The sequence below is a fragment of the Carex rostrata genome, chromosome 13, assembly GCF_964058835.1.
Source record: "Carex rostrata chromosome 13, lpCarRost1.2, whole genome shotgun sequence".
Classification (NCBI taxonomy): Eukaryota; Viridiplantae; Streptophyta; class Magnoliopsida; order Poales; family Cyperaceae; genus Carex; species Carex rostrata.
The window spans coordinates 10685843-10706915 of NC_135930.1; the positions used below are offsets into that span (position 1 = coordinate 10685843).

Genomic DNA, 21073 nt, shown 5'->3' on the forward strand with positions numbered 1-21073 from the left:
TGTTTTCGGGCTCCTCTTCGGCTTGCTTTTTATCAAACATCTTCTGGTACATGGAGAGCTTTCTCTTGAATTTCTTCACCATTGGTTCTCCAGAGAATGAAGTTTCATCAGAGCTGGTGGAGTAGGTGGAGTCAGTGGAGTCAGATTCAGAACTATAGCTTTCTGATGATGAGAGAGGTGACTCCAGCTGGAGATTATAAGGATCAACCGGTGATAAATCGTTCTCACTGGTAGCCGGCATATTTCTTTGGCTGGTTGAGCTCTGACCTGGCAACATAATTCCCTTACCCTTGTCCATCTATGAGGGTAGAAAAATTGTTAGATCACAAATTCTGTTCATAAAATAAGCTAGTTCCATTTGTAACATAGATTTTTACAGTAGTTTAATTCTAGTATCTTTTTTTTTTAACCTTTTTTTCTCACTCTTTTACAATATCATTGGAATCTTAGGTGACAGATTGGCTCCAAATTGTGCTGTTACAGTTTTGCTGATTTTTTTTCATACCATCTTTCAAAAAAAGAATAAATTAATCAACCACTGTTTTGGAAAAAAATCCAGAATTGTTGGGTTCGCAACTATTAGCTGCGCAACCAATATTTTTTCGCGTTCAATTGAGAGAGAAGTATAATCATTAGGTGGGCCCCACATGTAATTTGACAGGATCGATATTTAAAAAAAATGTCAATGAAAGTTGCGCACCTAATAGCTGCGCAACTAGTCTGTTGGTCACTTGGTTGCAAACCTGGTAATTTTGGATTCTTTTTTTCCAATACAGTGATTGTTCAGCTTTTTTTTAAAATATGGTAAAAAAAGAAAAATTAGGGCAGTTATGTGCTAAAAGTTCCAATTATTGTGAATTCTCAGGAATTTGTTCCCAAATAAATTCTAAAATGATGCCCCAACAGAAAAAAAAAAAAATTTAACAAAAGCAAAAGACAAATGAGCTTTACTATGAATCAACTTCCAAAAACAGCTTTTATTGACTTTCTCGGAGTAAGCTTACTTTTTTTTTTCTTCTGGCAAAAGAAATAGATCTGGTCTCAACCACAACAAAGGTGGATTTTTACAAAATGATAATGGATATATTGCTTCTTTTTGTTTATTTATTTATTCTCTTTGTTTCCTTTTAGGAGAAACGATATGAGCTTTTAAGTCTACAAAAAAGTGAATCAAAATATAATTAACATTTCCATTATGAGAAAACCAAATTAGTACAACATGCACCTGTATAGAATTTGCAATGGGTAACAAAAATAGGTAGATTTATAGTTTCAGTTTGACATGAAAGTCTTGGAGGCATGTTCGTATGAGAGGGATCAGATTGGATTTTGTTGCTATAAGAAGGAAGGGCCAATTCTTTTTCAAGCTGCTGTTCTTTTTCCATTCAAAATGCATGTATTTATTCATAAATGTCATTAAACATAACACTAATAAAATGAAAATGGAGGAAGTTGAGAGACATATCACTAACAGAACCTTGTATTTACAAATTGACAGAAACGAAAATGGAGGAGATGAGAAATCAAACCTGAAGGTTTAAGATCGATTGAGAAGCCAATGAAACTGCTAGAGCCGTTGGAGATGTCCAAGTCCTTAGAGACTATTGGAGGCTATGAATTTTGTGTGGTAGAGGGGTACCAAACATTGTATTATATAATAATTCAAAGTCCAATGATAAATGCGTTCATTGTATCATATTATGCTCGCACCTATACGTTGAGAGTTGCTATTTTTACCTAGCAGATATTTTTTTTGTTAGGTTAAAGATAAAGGACGCGCCTCTTAGAATAAAATTTATATACATGCATTCGTACAGCTATGAATTTCGAAAAAAAAAAAAAAAAGGTTTTGGGTAATTTCATTTTTTTTTTGAGAAAAAATAAGAGTCATGTTAATGATATAGACTTATTAGATTTGTAGTACTTAATTTTATGCATGTTATGATATTTTCGTATTTTCTTATATTGTTGCCTTACTTTGTTGTGGGTATGTTATGATGTTTTGGTTTTTCTTTTTATTTCTGCTTATATTTTGAACAGTTGTAAAGACTTATCGTATTTGATTTTGGTACCAATTTTAGGTACTGGATCAGATATGTTGTGGTTTTTTATTTCAATGAAATCGGTGGTATATACCACTATTTTTCAAAAAACGTTGAACTGCGAACTTAACATAGTGACGTACGACTATCTCTCTATTGAGAGACGGTTCGACCTTCTGTAATGGTACTGGGCCACTTCAATAATCAGATCAACTTATAACTTTGCTAGAATGAGCGATATTCCAGAGTGTAAATTTTTCAAGCAAACCTTGAATAAAGCTATGGTTTTCGGCGAATGTTTTATGAAGAGGGAATTAGGGAATGAAAAAAGGATAAAATTTTGGTCCCAAAATGAGGGTTATGGCTTTCTGAAAAATGAACTACCAAATCTATACAGAGAAGCAAAGGATCCAGACATAACAGTTCAACAGATTCTTCCGACACCAAACTTGTCAGAATTGTTTCATACAGTGAGCTCACTACACTTAAGGTTCTATGCAAGACAACTTACAGCTAAACCAGTTACAAGTTATACTATCATCTGAATCGAAGCATCACTAAACTCGGTCCGAGATAATGTAAGTTGGAACTTGGCGGTCTCAGGGAATTTCTCTGTCAGATCGGCGTATCAAGGCCTGAAAGATGAACCTAGGATCAAGGTGCTAATCCATAAAGTATGGAAGATGAAAGTACCACCTAAAATGAAATTTTTTTGCATGGTTAATATTATAACAAGGAATTGACGACGGATAATTTGGCAAAAAGAGGATGGAATTTGCCAAGTATTAGTGTTCTTTGTCGTGCGGCAAATGAAACAATTCAACATATATATGTTCACAAATTGCCCCCTTCTCGTTAGGATTGGAAGCTCACATTGTGAGAAGCAGAGGCTCGAAACTGGATAGTTAGGAAGGAAGGAGACATAAAATCTAAAGAAATCATTTTAATTGCCATATATGTTTGTTTGCTGGAGAGAATGATGTTCAAGAATCTTTAGAGATCAAGTCAAAACATAGCAAGAACTAGCAAGGGAAAGTACAAGATCAATGGAGAATGCTACATTGATCACAGGAAGAGTTTAATTTACTTAAATTTTCTTTTATTTTAAGAAAGATTCAACTAAGTTGAATCATATTGTAATTTTTCATATTGGCTTTCAATTAGAAACCCAAAACTTTGTTATATTTATAATAATAAAATAAATAAGGACATGATTTTTCTAAAAAAAAATAGTTTTCTAACTGTTTTTATTAGTACTCGATCGTTTATCTTTCATAATAATAATTGTTGATGTGACCACTAAAAATAATAAAAAATTAATTCCATGAGCATAGAGATTTAGACATTATTAGTTCTCGTTTTCTCTTCTATAGTAATAATTGTTGACGTAACCACTAAAAAAATTAAAAATTAATTGCACAAGTATAACTATTTTTATTAGTTCTCGTTTTCTCTTCTATAGTAATAATTGCCGATGTGACCACTAAAAAAATAAAACTTAATTGCACAAGTATAATGATTTAAAAATTATTAGTTCTCATATTCTCTTGGTAATAATTGTTGACATAACTACAAAAGAATTAAAAATTAATTGCACAAGTTTAACTGTTTTTATTACTTCTCATTTTTTCCATAGTAATAATAGTTCTCGTTTTCTCTTTCATAGTAACAATTGTTGACGTATTTACTAAAAAATTAAAAATTAATTACACGAGTACGAGTGTAACTGTATTTATTACTTCTCGTTTTCTCTTTCATACTAATATTGTTGGTGTGACCACTAAAAATAATAATAATAATTGTACGAGTATATATAGATTTAGAAATTATTAGTACTTGTTTTCTCTTCCACAGTAAAAATTGTTAATGTGACCACTAAAAAATAAAAATTAATTACACAAGTGTATAGATTTAGAAATTATTAGTTCTCATTTTTTTTCTTTTATTGTAGTAATTGCTCATGTGACCAGTAAAAAAATTAAAAATTAATTGCACTAGTATAGAGATTTCGAAATTAAATTTAAAGTGATCGACAGGTGCTTTTAATATTTGCTTAATTTTACCAGGCTTAACCACATTTGCTTATATAAGAACTTGATTACAGAGTAAAAAGTATTAATAAAGATCACATGTCTATTATTACGAGGAGGGTTAAATATCTTTATTTTTTGTATTTCTATCGTGCTTTAATTTTTTAAATATTAATAACTTAAATTTAAAACTCAAATATCAAAATAAAACTGTTAGATTTTATCGATATTATATTTTTCTACACACAAAATATTATGACATTTCACCTTTATTTTGATTAGTATCAAGAGTTTACAAAAATATAGATAATATGGATAAATTCTGAGTGTTCATTTTTGAACTTATTGATTTATATAAAAGGGATCAACTAACAATCCCCCTACTTCAGTCCCCTATCTGTCCCCCGCACTAAAAGACAAAAAAAAAAGTTAAAACGTGCTAACTACCACCAAAGAGCAAGATTAATGTTATTTTTATTAATAGTCAAAACGTATAGTATTCATACCTACGAATTTATAGTATTCATACTTATTATCAGAACCATTCGTCATATGTAAACACAAGCTGGAGGGGACCAGTAACGACCAGGGGGACCGCTGACGTCTTGTGACAGCCTTGATTGGGGACTGCAATCGTCTGAAAGCGACATTTGCCAAGATTGGGGACCACTACAGCGAATCTATATATTATTCATATCTAAATAAAGAAGTATTCATATCTAAACAAATGAAGTATTCATACTGACGATTATAAAGTATTCATACATGTTTGAAATAATTTATACAATTCAAAATTCAAAGTCAGATTCATCTCTCTTACCCCACCTCTTCCAAGAAGTATTCATACTGACGATTACGAAGTATTCATACAGTTCGAAATAATTTATACAATTCAAAATTCATTGTCAAATTCATCTCTCTCACCCCACCTCTTCCAAGAAGTATTCATATCTAACATGAAGTGTGCATATCTAACAAATGAAGTATTCATATCTAACTAATGAAGTACTCAATATATAACAAATGAAATATTCATATCTAACTAATGAAGTATTCACACATGACACTAACAATATTCACATCTGACACTAATAATATTCACACCTGTCCAGATTGGGATCAAGAAATATTCTCAACAGACTATTATGCATATCCAAAACAATGAAGTATTCATATCTAACTAAAGAATTATTCATACTGACGATTACGAAGTATTCATACATGTTCGAAATAATTTATACAATTCAACATTCAAAAGTCAGATTCATCTCTCTCACCCCACCTCTTCCAAGAAGTATTCATATCTAACATGAAGTATGCATATCTAACAAATAAAGTATTCATATCTAACTAATAAAATATTCATATGTTCCACTGTGACAACCTTCGCTAGGCTAGCATGGATCCCCTCAAATGGTGCACCACACTCTCCCCGCCGAATCTTGACGGTGCACCACTCTCTCCTCGCCGGATCTCGACCGTGCACCATGCTCTCCTTGTCGAATCTTGACGGTGCACCACACTCTCCTCGCCGGATCTCGACGGTGCACCACGCTCTCCTCGCCGGATCTCGACGGTGCACCACGCTCTACTCGCCGGATCTCGACAGTGCACTACGCTCCCCTCGTCGGATCTCGACCGCCATCACAACCATCGACGTGGGTAGCTAGTGGCAAGCAGTAGAGGAGAAGAACAGAGTGGGTTTTGAGTTGTGTTGAATTTTTTTTTTTTTTAAGAGAAGATTGAAGAGGGTGGATTTTGACCACGTGAGCGAACAAAAAAGGAAGGTTGTTAGAGGGACAACATCTTTACTCTATATAAAAACAAAATGAAAAATAATAAACTTTTTATGTGCATATAGAAAAAATAATGTAGATCACATCTAACTATTTTATTTTAACATATAAATTATAAATAGTTTGTTATTAAATTTTTTTAAAATAAAACAAAAAATAGAGATATTTGAAATCCTCTATTATTATATAAGGTCCAAAACTAAACAGAGGCCCAATAAATTTTATGTTGCACTGGCCGCAACTTCGGAATTTCGGATCTTTCACGCTTAACAAATAAACCTAACTTCCGCCAATCAGCCTGAAATCCGATGGTGCTCATTTTAATTTATGGCACCGTTTAATTTGATAACTGGGGTTTATTTAAAGGGAAACTTTAGTTGTCCACCAAATTGTATTCATCCATCTATTCATCTACTTACACATTAATCATAATTATACGAGAATAGTTAAAACAGATTAACTGTTTAAACCTTGAAAATAGAAATATGTATTCATAGCACGAATTGAGAAGAACTTATCTTTGATATAGTGGCAAAGGCATATGGCTCCTATGTGTTCTCTATATATATTTGATTTTCTACCTATTTAAAAAAATAGTAAACAATTTCCAAAAAATCTAAAATTTGGTCTCCGAACACATATTAATATGGAGAACAAGATGAACGGTTCGGATCGACTGTTAGGATTTTAAAAACTCGAATATTGAGCCGTAGCACCGTAGCCCTCTATGCTATCCATAGCACCCAAGCCTTACTCTATATATATAGAGAGAGATTGGCTACTCTACTTACATAGGCATATGAGAGTATATGCTTATAAGTCATTTTTTTCCTTTTCAAAATCCAAAAATTGATCTGAACCGTTAGATGTGATCTATATATTGAAATGTGCTTGGAGACCAAATTTTACATTTTTCTGAATTTTTTTACTATTTATTAAGCCACTTTGAAAATCACTGATCTAACGGTGGCTTCTAATTTTACTGTTTTGTTAAGCCACCGTTGGATCAACGATTTTCAAAGTGGCTTAATAAATAGTAAAAAAATTCAGAAAAATGTAAAATTTGGTCTCCAAGCACATTTCATTATAGAGATCACATCTAACAGTTCATATTGACTTTTGGATTTTAAAAACGAAAAAATGACTTATGAGCATATACTCTCATATGCTTATGTAAGTAGAGTAGCCAATCTCTATGAGGAGAGTTCCAATGCCTCATTTTTTTCATACCTCATCATATCTCGTATTTTATATTTTCGTTTTCAAAAATCCAGCATCTAATATTTTATATATTAGATTATACAAAACAAAATCTCCAGCATCTTTAATCCTTTGACCTGTAAATAGTGGTTGAGCATAATCCAATAAATATATTATTGATTTATTGGATTAAACTGATCATAGAAGTGCACGAAGTCAAGAATTTGTTTGTACTAGTAACCTTTAAAGGTAGACAGAATTGGTTTCTTTTGCAAAAACAAAAACAAAACAAAACAAAAAAAGTTTATGTGGTGATCAAAGATAATATTTATCTTTATTTATAGCTTCGCCGAGTGCATATACAATAACATGTTATTCTAATTTCAACCGTTCAAAGTTTTTTGAAGAACCTGTTATTTGTTTTAGAATAACAGGAACCTGTTATTCTAAAAAGAATAACAGCATATTTATTTCCATATCTAAGATCAACATATACTAATACCAATCTATCATTTAATTCGATGCAAAGTAAGACCCGTGATGCCGTGAGTACTAACTCTACACCATCTCAACGTGCGATGTATTTTTTTTTTTTAATTATTTCTCTTTTTGTTGCCAAAGTAGTGCCCTAGACAATAAATAAATGAATAAATAAATAAGAGAACTTCATACATCCTTGCATGCACATAATCTCCTTCCCAGCACATGATCGGTCAGAAAGACCAATTTCTTTCTCCCTCTTTTTTCTATGTCTCCATGCATGAAAGAAAACCTGGAGGCACATGCAAATACAAGAGGAAAATATAGAAGGGTGTCTGGAAGGTATTTCTACACATATCTTTGCTATTTTACTTTTTCAAGAGGAAGAAAATATGATTATGATGTTCGGAGAAAATGCAGACAATTTGGTGCTACAACGGTACCAAATGTACCAGTATTATATTGATCAATTATGATAGGTGTTGTGCTGTTGTGCCAGTGCAAAGTTGAAGTTCCACTGGACCTCAAAATTCAGACAATAGGTGCAACACTGGTAGCATATGTACCAGTACTGATCAAATACAATATTACCGATGTTGTGGTACCATTGCAATACTCGCTTAAAACATTTATTTATTCTTCTCTAATTCAGGGATCAGAATTATATGACGGCTCTCACTACCTATTTGGCAATATTAACTGCCGGAGTCATTGGTTTTATGATCGGTACCACTTACCCTATTTGTAGTTTCTCTAAGGTACCCAATCTTTTTATGGTAAATATTATTTACAGGCTTCTTTGTTTTTTCTTTCTTTGGTTAATTCACCCTACCAAAACTCCAACAAAAATGAAGAATTCTCACACTCAGCTCCGACAATATTGTCCAAATGACACATTACCACCGTACCAAATTGCTGGCATGTAGATAACCAAACATACCCAGATATCAAATTCTCTTAAATTTGTATTTCAATATTTCAGTAATTTATGTCAACAAAAAAAAAAAAAAAATCAAAACAAAACAAAAGGCAAAAAGAGACCCATGAACCAGGATTGATTTGTTTCCCATTTGAACAAAGATAATAAAAAGAAGAACTGCCAAAAATAGGATAGATTTTTTTCCCTGTTTAATATTGACACAAAGTCATACCAAAGCATGATGCTACTCTCCAGTCACCACGGAATGCCTCATGCTCTAGTAGAGTAGTACCATATGTTATAATTCTGGATTGAGAGAAAGAAGCTAGATTATCAAATTATTTTGTTAATTTTCAGTATGAAGTTTCATCTCTTATTTTTTCGTATGGAGGAGACATGGATTCTGCTTCTACAACCAGTAACTCCACCAATAGAATCGATAACTTGACTGATAGGTCCCAGAATTCAAATGGTAGATTAAAGGTACTTTTTTAGTTTCAATATAGGAAGTCAGGAATGTTACATAATCCAAGATTACCTATACAGCATAGTCAATTTAACTCCCACCAATTTAGTCTAAAACTCTTAAAACTCTTACTGGGCTGGTGAGGTGGAAACTTAATTGCTCCTTGTATATCAAAATAAATAGAGGGTAGTTTGGTCATCTTCAAAGAAAAAAGGGATAACCTGGCTACTTAGGTTATTACTCAGTTTCAACATTACCAAGAATATCTGTAATAATCTCAGGCCGCAGGAAACAGACACATTTAATAATTTATACTTCATTTGTTGTACATTCTTTTAAGATTTATGAGCGATCAAATCCAAAAGGAGCAGAAACACTACCCCCAGGTATCATCGTGTCAGAGTCAGATCTTTACCAGCACAGACTATGGGGAAACTATTTTGAGGTACCTAACATACCTTTTAAAGGCAATCACTTAATGTTTAAGCTAGAATTTTTTTTTTATTTCAAAATATTGCTCGAGATTTTAGTAGTTCAGAAATATAATACATTCATTTGAACAAACTTATTGACTTACAGGATGTACCTCAGAAGCCTAAGTACCTTGTAGTTTTCACAGTTGCATATCAACAGAAAAATACTGTCAATGCTGCAGTACAAAAGGTAACATTTAATATGCAAAAATCACCCAATACCAGTAGATAACAATATCGAGGCAGTTAATGAAGTAATAGTAGTTGTATGTTGCTATTAAAGTCCAGAATTTAGAACTTAAATTCTGCAAGCAATGAACCAACAGAAGTTCACAAATAAAAAAACAAGGGGCAAAAGTTCCCAAATAAACAAATAAATACTGTTATAATAACCCAGATTGGACTCGTCTTGACCTGTTTGACCCGTCAACAACAGCACATTGGGACCATGGCAGCCTTGTTATTCCAGGTTCTGAAAACTTGCACTGGTGAAAGGGGTATAAAAGTCTCCCTGGCATTGTATCAAGGAATTTGACTGATTAGGCTCCACAGGGATCCATGAACAAAGGAAGTTGTAGTGACACCATTGTCGGTGTCAACTGAACTGTAAAAGTATTGCCTGATGCTCAGGTAAAACTATATGGAAGAAAAGAGAAAGGTTTCCCTATGGTTCTAACCAAACACCTTATATGCGTAAAATGACTGCACGTGCACGCTACTGTCAAGCCTAAACCAGGCCATATATGGAAACAGCAGTTGGATATCGGCAGATTGAGGTAGCATGTGCCACCATATATAACTGTCACCAGAAGTGTATGAGGTGGTGGCTCATGAGGTTTGGCATTGCTCTAGCTTAGGGGCATATGGTCAAGCATCCGGTGTGCAAGCAAGGTTCTGTTGTTACAATGGTGCTGGTGTTTGAAAAATGGCCTAAGATAAGATGTGTTAGGCCGTGGGGCTCATAACACTTTTAAATCCACTAGACTATGTTTGAACAGTACAATTTTGATCGATACACAAACTTCTTAATTTATAAAATTTAAAAATTTTAAAGTAGAGTGTAGACCCTTCACCGTAATATTCACCATCTTCAATAGACACTCGTATATATCGAGTTGCCAAAGTTTTATGGGTACAATAAGATGCCTTTATACATAAATCTTTTTTTTTTTTTTTCTTGACCAGTGAGATCTTATTTGATGTGGTGCAGTTTTCAGAGAATTTTACAATTATGTTGTTTCATTACGATGGCCGGGTAAATGAATGGAGCGAGTTTGAGTGGGCACAACGTGCCATCCACATAAGCGCAAGAAAACAAGCTAAATGGTATCACATTCTCTCTCTCTCTCTCCCTTTTTTTGACCTTGTCTCTTTCACAAAATAAACAAATGAATACACAGCTGCACGCAAGGATAATATTAGAAAAATCTTAAATAAGTGACTTAAATGTAAAATATAATATGCAGTGGCTGAGATAAAAAATTTAAATATTTCCGATCACAAAGTGAAATTCCAATAACTAAGTTATAAGCATGCATTTAGTATTTTATGAGAATGTTCAACTAAATTTTTAATATACATGATTAAAGTTTTGAAAATCATATAGATGACCAAGCATCCAGCCGAAATTTTATTAATAGAAAAATAAATAAATAAATAAATATCAACAATGAAGAATGAAATGACGTAAATTTGACATCTAGAAAAAACGTAATAGTTTAACGTCCAAAGGACGATATAAACAATCACGGCCAGCTTAGCAAAATCTAATTACTCTCTAACTAAACCGCATAGTTTTTTTTTTCAGAACTTCATAGTCCATCACGGCCAAAAAATACCTGGACTTCATAGTCCATCATGGCCATAGTCGAAGCCTAGAGAATACATCAATCTTTGGCCGTGATGAATTATAAAGTCCATGTATTCTTTGTCCGTGATGGACTATGAAGCCCAGAAAAAAAAAAAAATTCTCCGTTGTTTAGTTAGAAAGTAATTAGATTTCGCTAAGCAGGTCGTAATTGTTTATAACGTCCTCTTATCACATTTTTCTTAGATATCAAAATTCTGTCATTTCCTTCCCCATTGTCATATTATTTTTTTTTTCTATTAATAAAAATTCCGGAGCATCCTGACTTAATATATTGTTACGTGGACTGAATATATTATTGTTATTCTCATCACACAAGTTCATCTTTTAATATGTGTGGAGATTTACTTTCAACCTAATATACATTTATATTTTATTATACACTGTTTTATGTCGTTTTACTCATCCTTTAATATTGTCAGATTTATTATACGCACATACTCGCTAGTGGATATATACCAACACTTTTCTTTTCACATTTTTATAAAAATGTTCATAATTCCGAATTTATTTTATTTTTTTTGTTAAAGAACATGTGTTGAGTCCACTCTCTTAAATGTTTTACTTATAAAGACAGAATTAGAAATTATATTAAGGTTGAATTTGATAAACTCAGAACTCAGAAACCAACAATAATTTTTGCGACTTGAAGAAGATTGAAAGTTTGAAATAGACTGGCTTCTCTCTCTTTATAGGTGGTATGCGAAGAGATTTCTCCATCCAGATATTGTAGCCGCATACGACTACATTTTCATTTGGGATGAAGATTTGGGGGTCGATCACTTCAATGCTGAAGAGTACATACACTTTTTTTTTAATTCCTTTGTTGATATCAACGATTTCAATCTCTCTTTTCATCTTAATTAACTTTACCAAGGAGCTTTGTTTTTATTGACTTCCACTGTTAAGGCTAAACCTAGGTTAATTTGGTTGAAATTGAGACGAAATCGAGTCTCTATTTAAGGTTTGATTGCACAGTTGACACTTTTTCAATGCAAAATTGGATTGGTTTGAAGTTAAATTGTGCAACCCAACAAGCTACCATCATCAAATAAGTGTTAAGTAATGCTTACATTTTGTTCTCATGTATTGTAAGTTTAGGTATATTAAGTTGGTAAAGAAATATGGTTTGGAAATTTCACAACCAGCAGTGGAGGCGTATTGGAACCCTTCATTTTCTATAACAAAAAGGAGAAATGATACTGAAGTCCACAGGTTAGGAATTTTTTATTTTATTTTTACGTTTTCTATGGTTGTTATTATAGTTTGTTACACTAAGTGAAAAGTCCTCTTCAGTTTAATTAATCAGGTCCATGTCATGCTAGGTAGGTTGACAGTACCGATTTTGGTATTATATTGGTCCATATTATAAGATAATCCGAATACAATGTTTTGTATTATTTATTGTGCTTTTCGTTTGCTACTGCTTTATTGAGACTACTAAAGATTCAACTGCTGACTGAAATTTTATAACAAAGATGTGTATCAGAAAAGGAACTATCAAAATGTTCATCTGGTAAGCAGAGTTTTAATGCGGTTACCAAATTCTCTGTCTCTAGGTTCAAATATTCTTCTTTACTCTTCAAAACATTACATTTCTTATAATTTTTGCTTGGCAATTGTGTGTTAACAGAGAAGCTGACGCACCAGATAGATGCAGAAACCTGCATCGACCACCTTGTACAGAGTAAATACTTTCCCTATATTCATTGATCTACCTGCAAAATTACTATAAATTTTGGTTTTTAGCCATGAAGTCTCCTAATATTGATTATATGTATGTCCTTACATGTTGGTATTACTTCTTATATATATAGCATTAAATATGTATTAAAAATTTTATATATAATTTAATTTATATTTATAAGATAGAAATTTGATCATTGTGCCTTTAGTTATACTTATTTATTTTGTGTGTGCTATTCTGCTTTGATACATACCATCTTAATTTTCTTATGTTCTGCCATATTAATATAACTGTACCACTTTTGTTACAGAACATCTCAGGCAATTATTGTGAGATTTTCACATCGCCTATTCCTTAACTGTCCTCTCCTGCCATGTTCAAATTTTATGCTTAACTACTCTCCTTTGTATTTCTTATGTTGCCACAAAGACAGTTGTATGAGAACATTTTGGTTTTGGGCCTCATTTAAAGCAAAACTTCAAACTATATAATATTGTGGAACTTAATGTGTTTAATGTTTTTAGGGGATGTACAGAAGATATTTATCATTCCCTTGTTCATTAATTAATTCTTCCAACAAATTCTTAGGTTTGTTGAGATTATGGCACCGGTATTTTCTAGACGTGCATGGAGGTGCATATGGCACATAATTCAGGTTTCACATTTCCTAATTACTATTAACTATGACTAGGTTATTATTACTACTGTGATCATAGTGTCTGCTGTTGCTGTGTCAGTGTGGTCGTCGCTATTGCTGGTGCTGTTTTTATATACTAACTTCTTTATATATTTGGTCACAGAATGACTTGCCTCATGGCTTTGGGATGGATTATGTTTTCCGAAACTGTGTAGAGGTAGGTAATTCCTATGTCTAAAGAAATTATAAATTGAATTACTATGTCTAGAGTTAAATTGAATGTAAAGATAAGCTCGTAGGCAGCCAATTTTCTTATCTCACCATATTTACATGTAAATCACTGGAGTTGCTTGGCTTTATTTTTATTCTACATTTTCTAATTTTGTATGTGATACTTTGTACCACTTTTTTTCTTCCAATTCCTTAATTGTTCAGTTTGTAACTCAGTTTCCTAATTTTATTTTTATAGCCTTCACACGAAAAAATAGGAGTGGTAGATGCCCAGTGGATTTTTCACTATGGAACTTCAACTCTCAAAGACCAGGTAAGAAAATAAGGAACTTGAAGGACCGAAATGGGTGCTGTTTCTATCTGTCCTGTTCATTTTTTTCTTTCTTTTAAAAATTCAAATTTCAAACCTGAAAGGAATGTCAGAAATGATTTTCCAAAAGGATAAAGAAGAAAATGTAACAGAGAAAGCATGTGCCATTTCTATACCATTCAGTGATTGACTACAGTACTATATACTGAGAAATTTTGGCCACTTCATTCATGTTTTGACTGAAATTACTTTGCAATCTCCAAAGGGAATTTTATTGTTTGTAGACTTCAGAAATGTCTCTAGTTTACATTGTATGTAATTTTACTTTAGAAGAGATTACACTTTTGGAACTTATACAAAGGTATTTTTGCTTTTTCATTTATCTGGAGGGTGATCAGCTGTTTCTTATTCTTGAAGACTAATTACATTGTCTAATTGTTTTATTTTCATCTATGGGTTTGTAGGGAAAAGAAGACAACAGAACCGAAAAAGTGCAAGAGGTATGCTTTTCACCTTTGATTGTTTTTTTGACCTGGAGGATTTGTTGGATCATACCCAATTACTTTCTATTTGCAGAACGAACCGGAAAAGTGCTTCATTCCAATGTTCTCTGCGGTTTTTATCAAGTCACTTTTGCAATGTGACAGACATAAATAAATAGATAACAGTGAGGTTTTCAATTAAAAGATGCTAAATTAAAACTTATCCCCTAAATTGTGCTTTTAATTTCAAATAGCAACAACTTCCAAATATATTGAAAAGCATATGGCATTAACAGGGAACTTTAAGACTAAACAATAATTGTCATGTCAATGGTCATCTCCGTACCATCGTTTCATTTGATGAACTAATCATGTAAAAGCTTTAAAATTTTCCATTGGGGCTTCAAATTTAAGTATTGTAGACCTTAAAAGAAAGGGTAATCATTTTGAACAAATTTGGTTTTTATTTACCAGATTGACATAAGGCGCTATCAGGAACTCGGAGTTTTCCTGTACAGATGGAATGAAGCACTGAAACATTATTACAAGGAGAAAGAAATAGTTCCCTCAGATTATACTGATGATCTTACACTTTCTCACTGACTTGCAGCAAACTTATTTCACCACAAAATTGACAACAATTTTTTTTGATAATGGTGACACCCGATCAAAGGATTATTAATATAATAGAAGTAAATTATAGATATATTTTTTGCAATTTAGATAGGTTGTGTATCGAGTTTTGTGTATTATAAAACCAATTGGTGATTCATCAAATGGTTTGAAAGACCAAACAATTTACAAATTATACCAAATTTTATACATTACCTATCTAACATATCGGCGTATCAACATTTTTTTTTTTTAAATTTTAGTAATGATTTTGTCTGTTGTTATGATTGTTATATAAATATGGTGGTCAATATGCATCATTCTCATTATCTCATATATGATACAAGTTTAGTATTAATGAAATTGGAATATGAATATTTAAATACTAAAGCATTTACGAACAGAGACGCATAAAACTGAACAATATATTAGAAATTTATTTTAAAACTCAAAAATGTTTTCGTGTTAATGTTTTTTAACTTTATAAATTATAGAGCTATTTTTGTGAATTCATTTATAAAACATACAAACTCACTGTTTGTTTCCACCTAAGATCGAATTATTAATATATTAGAAATGAGTTGGTGACTCATCATAGACAAATTAAAATGATAAATTAATGCTCCATCTTCAAAAACGTTCAAATGAATTGGTCCGTTTGAGCTGCTATATGATCCATTTATATTCATTAATAAAAACGGTAATATAATTAATTAATATCATTTTAATTGTTATGAATGTACAAATTTATTGGTGTGTAAGTTATTTGTCTATAAATAACACATGACATTTGAATATCCATCTAATAATCCATCCAATAATTCACATTCTCTTGCTCTTTCTCTTAGCTCTCTAATTTATATTAAATTCAATTTCAATTTTTCCACAAATAAATATTTTCTTTATAGTAAAAATATTATTTTGCTACTATTGTTGAAAGAAGCTACATTAACCTCTACTACAATTACGCCCGCAGGCAGAGGAATATCGGCGTAACTTGGAGCAAGCTTAACCGACTATTTCCGCACTTAGGACGGGAAGTTACCTTAGATCCGCATTTTGCAGTTTCGGGTAATAAAGTTTGATTATATTATTTTCTTATATTTTTAATATAATTTTTATTTATTTATTGATCAAAATTCAGATTTAAAACTAGTTAGTTTATATTTTTCATAACCCGTAAACTGAATTTGATCAATTAAAATCCTATTTTTTAATTATTTTATAATTGAAAAATTAATTAGGATACCAAATGCAAGATTAAAAAAAATGAAAATCAAAATTATGATCGTAACAAAAAATATCTCCCTGATTTGGATAGTATATATTTTGTATGAACTATCACCGTGATTTTGTAATTTAAATTTGGCTGTTATGATTACTCTGATATTACATTCTCATTATTATTTGATTTAAATTAAAATCGGAGAAGTGAGGAATAGAAATTTGAATTTGAATAAATGTTGTGATTTATGAAATTAAATTAAGTCCCTTATATATGAATTAATGTTTTGTTGATTGGATGTATTAGGAAATTATATTTGTTAATTAATTTCTAAGTATGAGAATGGTTTTCTTCTTTAAAAATAAAAATCAAAACTTTGTCTTAATGTGTTTCTATTATTTTCATCCCAATCATAACCAAAATCAAAATCTGATTTCTTACTAGACATTCCAGATTTCTTACTAAAATATAAATCTAATTTTAGTGAATCGAAATCTGAATAATAAACTAGATGATCCAAGTTGATGTAGTTGTTGATCCATGAAATATTATATAATTGAAATCATAATAGAAAGTTACAAAGAATGAATTCAGTATTAAATTAATTAATTTAATACTTAATTACAAAGGTGTTTTTTGTTATCAGAAATCTTAACAATTATTAGCATTTATTAATTTGATAAAATAATTTAACAAAGTTCTTTGATGAAATAATATTTGTTAATTTTATAATCTGAAAATCATTAATAGATTTAAAAGTCTTGCATTTGTTATTTTCTAAAATAAGGAGTTTTTTTTTTAGTTATTAATTTATTGAGGAAAGAAATTAAATTATGTTTGTCATAAAAATAAAATAAACAAAAACAGTTGCATAGTAATTAGACTTATTTGTAATAAAAACAAATTTAAGGTCATCGGCAAGTAAATTTTTAAGGTTATCGGTAAAGAATTGCTACAAATAAAATAATAATTTCTGTAAAATAAGAACATCAATGCAACCTAGTTATTAGTGATTCTTCCGTATATGAAATGTATGATTGAATTATTAATAAAATAAAATAAAGATAGTTTATTGTTTTCAGTTACAAATTGTACAAAGGGTTAGGAATTTAAATTATTTGCATTAACTTGCAATAAAACATAACGTATAACGTAATAATCTAAGAAATTATAGTTATCAGGTGTGTATGTCTTAATGTTGAAACCTTAATTTTGAAAATTCTATTACTCAATATATTTCAGTTATTTTTTGAATAAATTATTTCAGTTAGAAAAAATATAAATTGGCTAATTAAGATATCTATTGATTGTAATAATGACTCTCTTATTTAATTCTAATAGAAGCCGAAACAATAATTATTAATAAAATTAATTAATTAATATATTTTCTTTTACGGTTACTCACTTTGTAAGAAAAAAGAAATATATATATATTCTTCCTATTTTTTTTAAATTGTTTTTAAATTGTTTCTATCTAAAAATTAGTATTTTAAAAAAAATATACATAAAATTTAGTATGCAAGTTTATTTTTATATGGAAGATCATGTTTTTCAACTATTTAAATTTAAAAACAAAAGTATTAAAATCCGCACTATGCATATTATCATAGCCTCACTCATTATGGATAGGGGGTGGATTCAGGATTTTTTCTAGAGTAGGACACTAATTGGATTTAAATAGTTAACCGGATTCAAACCCATTAACTTATCGGGTACACAATTACAACTCAGTCTCTATAACTATGTTTATTTAGAAAATCTGTTATAATCATAAAATCGATTGACACAGTATTAAAATATTTTTAGTAAGCTAATTAAAAATTCGGTTGACATAATTCAAAGTGGGACTGTTCTTAGCCAATTAGTAATTTGAAGTCCAAGTTTAGATAAAAATTTAACCAAAATATAAGTGTTGAATAATAAAAGTCACAAAAAGTTCGGCCAACCATTTCTTAGAATTGTAATAATAGGTCTCACCGTCAGATTTTTTTTTGTTCTCTTATTCTCTTTCATTCTATTTACAAAATAGAGTATTGCATATCTGGAAAAAAAAAAAAAAAAAAAAAAAAACACAGAATCAACCAAAACTCAGAAGGAATCAAGAATCAGACTAACTCGAACCATGGGTATGCACTACATCATACCAGAGATAGGCACATTGAACAATTAGTATTGGATCGAAATAAAAAATTCAAATCCAGAAGAGATATACTAAGAAACTTAATTAATTAAAGGAGTGTGGTAATACTCCACTTAATTTTTTTTCTCAATTAATAGTTATATCAAACTTGACATTATTAACAGAAACTACAATTTAACTTTATTATACTTCTATTTAATTAAATTAGCAGGAAAATTAGACAAACATAAGAATATATTAAAAAAATGGTACATAATATGAAATATAAAATATTTTTTCATCAAAGAATCATGTATGATCATAAGCCTAAGTGTTTTTTATGTTAAGGTCAACATAATTCATGGCCGGGAAGAAAGGTGTCTTTATCCTTGAAATAAGCAACAAAATACTTTACGTGTAAGACCAAATTAACACTTCCTTAATTAGCAATTAATTCAAGAATCTCATCTCAATCTGATATGATTTTTCTGAGGTGGACTTTGGGAAATAAAATCTGCTGTTATTTTTTGGAAAAATAACAGGAACCTGTTATTATAATTTCAACCGTTGATTTATTTTTGTTGAGATGCACATTAAAAACTGATTTTGTTGAGATTCGCGCATGAAAAGTTTAAACAGTTGAGATCGGAATAACATGTAAATATTATTCCCAAAGAACCGCAGATTTATTTGCCCATATATACTTTGTCATGCATTAAATTAACCAATAAATCTAAGTTTTTTATTATTATTATTATTTTGAAGAGAGGTTGGGGTCAAGTAACCCACTATTTAATATTTAACAAAAAAAATATATATATATTTAGATTGTGAACGTGCGACTTATTATGCAGAAAACATTAAGAACGTATTCGATAATTAAGAAAATGTATGTTATGAAATTTCATGAGTACAAAATCTTATAATATGATATGTGAAATCCATGACCACAGAAATGCAGAAAAAAAAAAATAAGAAAACACAATTCGAGTGTAATATGAGATTTATAACGGGACTTTTACTCAAATTTGAAGAAGTAATCATTTTATTTTTATTTTTATTTTATGGACCAATAATAATTATCTTTACATAAAATAAATTAGAATAAAAAAATATAAATATTGCTTTTATAACAAAAAAAAGAAAAAAAAAAAGGTAGTCTAAGATTGAGAACATTAAATTGTTACAAGTATCCTATCTCATTCCATATGAGCATGTCATCCGAGAATGCAAAAAAAAAAAATATATATATATATATATATATATATATATCAATCCAGTTAAACTAAAATCAGATCTATTTTCATGAAGTAAAATACATAATCTGCTCTTCACTCAATTTTGACTTTTTTAGATTCCAGGAGAAAATCATTGGATTTTATGTGCCTAAACATTATTGTACATGCAAATGAGATAAATCTAAATTACAAATTTACAGTTTTTTTAATTTTTTTTATTCAGATCAGGTAAGTTTGTGCAAAACTCTTTAGACAATACCCATATGCATGTTCCTTCTTTAAATGAGTAAATCAGAACTGTAAGTAAAAGTTTCAATAAATTGGAGATAACAAACTTTTGTTCTTTTACTTGGCTGCTGCTGCTCGGACACATTAGGTGCTATAGAATTAAACCAACAAAAGAAACATACATATAACATATATATATAGTATATATGTAAGTTATCAACCCACATGGGGCATTAGCGAGAACAGTAGTGACACATTGCATTTATTGGGAAGTACGCGCGTAACTTCTCTTCCTCTCTCAGCTTTTCAATGTATCTGCTCTCTTCAAATATAAGGAAAACATAGTTATATCGAAACTATAAGATGGACTGTTGTTACTTTCACTTTCAAGGGAGGAATTGCATAGGTAGCTGGATGCTCGATCGTTAAATATTAATTGAGGTAATCTTAATTCTCTCAATTTTATTTTCCCCCTTGTAATATTCTCCCTTTAGCGATAATAATATCAATCCAATCTACATAATTTCTTCTGGTTTAGAATTAGAACCCCTTAGAACCATTGATTTTGGTAACCTTCAAGCACCAAGAAAGCATTTTTAAAGGTGTTTAAACAAACAGTGGCCATTGAAGGTTTGTGGAATGAGAAGCCTAAGGGCATGAAACTTTGCAACAACAAAAAAGAAATAACCATTGGAGGTGAAAATACAAAACATATTTTCAGTTCGATTGTGCTTCTCATTTTTGAGGTACTAGCTAGGTAGAAACATAGAAATAACAACGTATATATTGCCCCATACTAGATAGAAATAACAACCTATATATTGCCCTCTAACTTAGAGGTGTGTTCATTGGGTCCGGTTTATTCGGTTTTTAACCGAACCGAATTAGTTCGGTTTTTTCGGTTTAATGGTTCGGTTCGGTTTTCTTTCTAAAACCGTATTATAACTTCGGTTCGGTTCAGTTCTATTTTTAAAACCGAATTATAATTACTTTGGTTTGCCTAGTTCGGTTGGGTTTCAACCGAACCGAAC

The 21073-nt window shown here is 30.7% G+C and overlaps 1 protein-coding gene across 1 annotated transcript; it reads left to right on the top strand.

The window, feature by feature from the left end:
- Positions 1-7663: 7663 nt before the first annotated feature.
- LOC144563945 (uncharacterized) lies at positions 7664-15449 on the top strand. Its single transcript, XM_078313401.1, has 14 exons — positions 7664-7890; positions 8201-8306; positions 8825-8950; positions 9274-9378; positions 9513-9596; positions 10617-10732; positions 11969-12070; positions 12375-12488; positions 12907-12960; positions 13549-13615; positions 13761-13814; positions 14067-14141; positions 14603-14638; positions 15095-15449. The coding sequence occupies exons 1-14, from the start codon at positions 7817-7819 to the stop codon at positions 15221-15223; spliced, it is 1242 nt and encodes a 413-aa protein (XP_078169527.1). The 5' UTR covers positions 7664-7816; the 3' UTR covers positions 15224-15449.
- The last annotated feature ends 5624 nt before the right edge of the window (positions 15450-21073 follow it).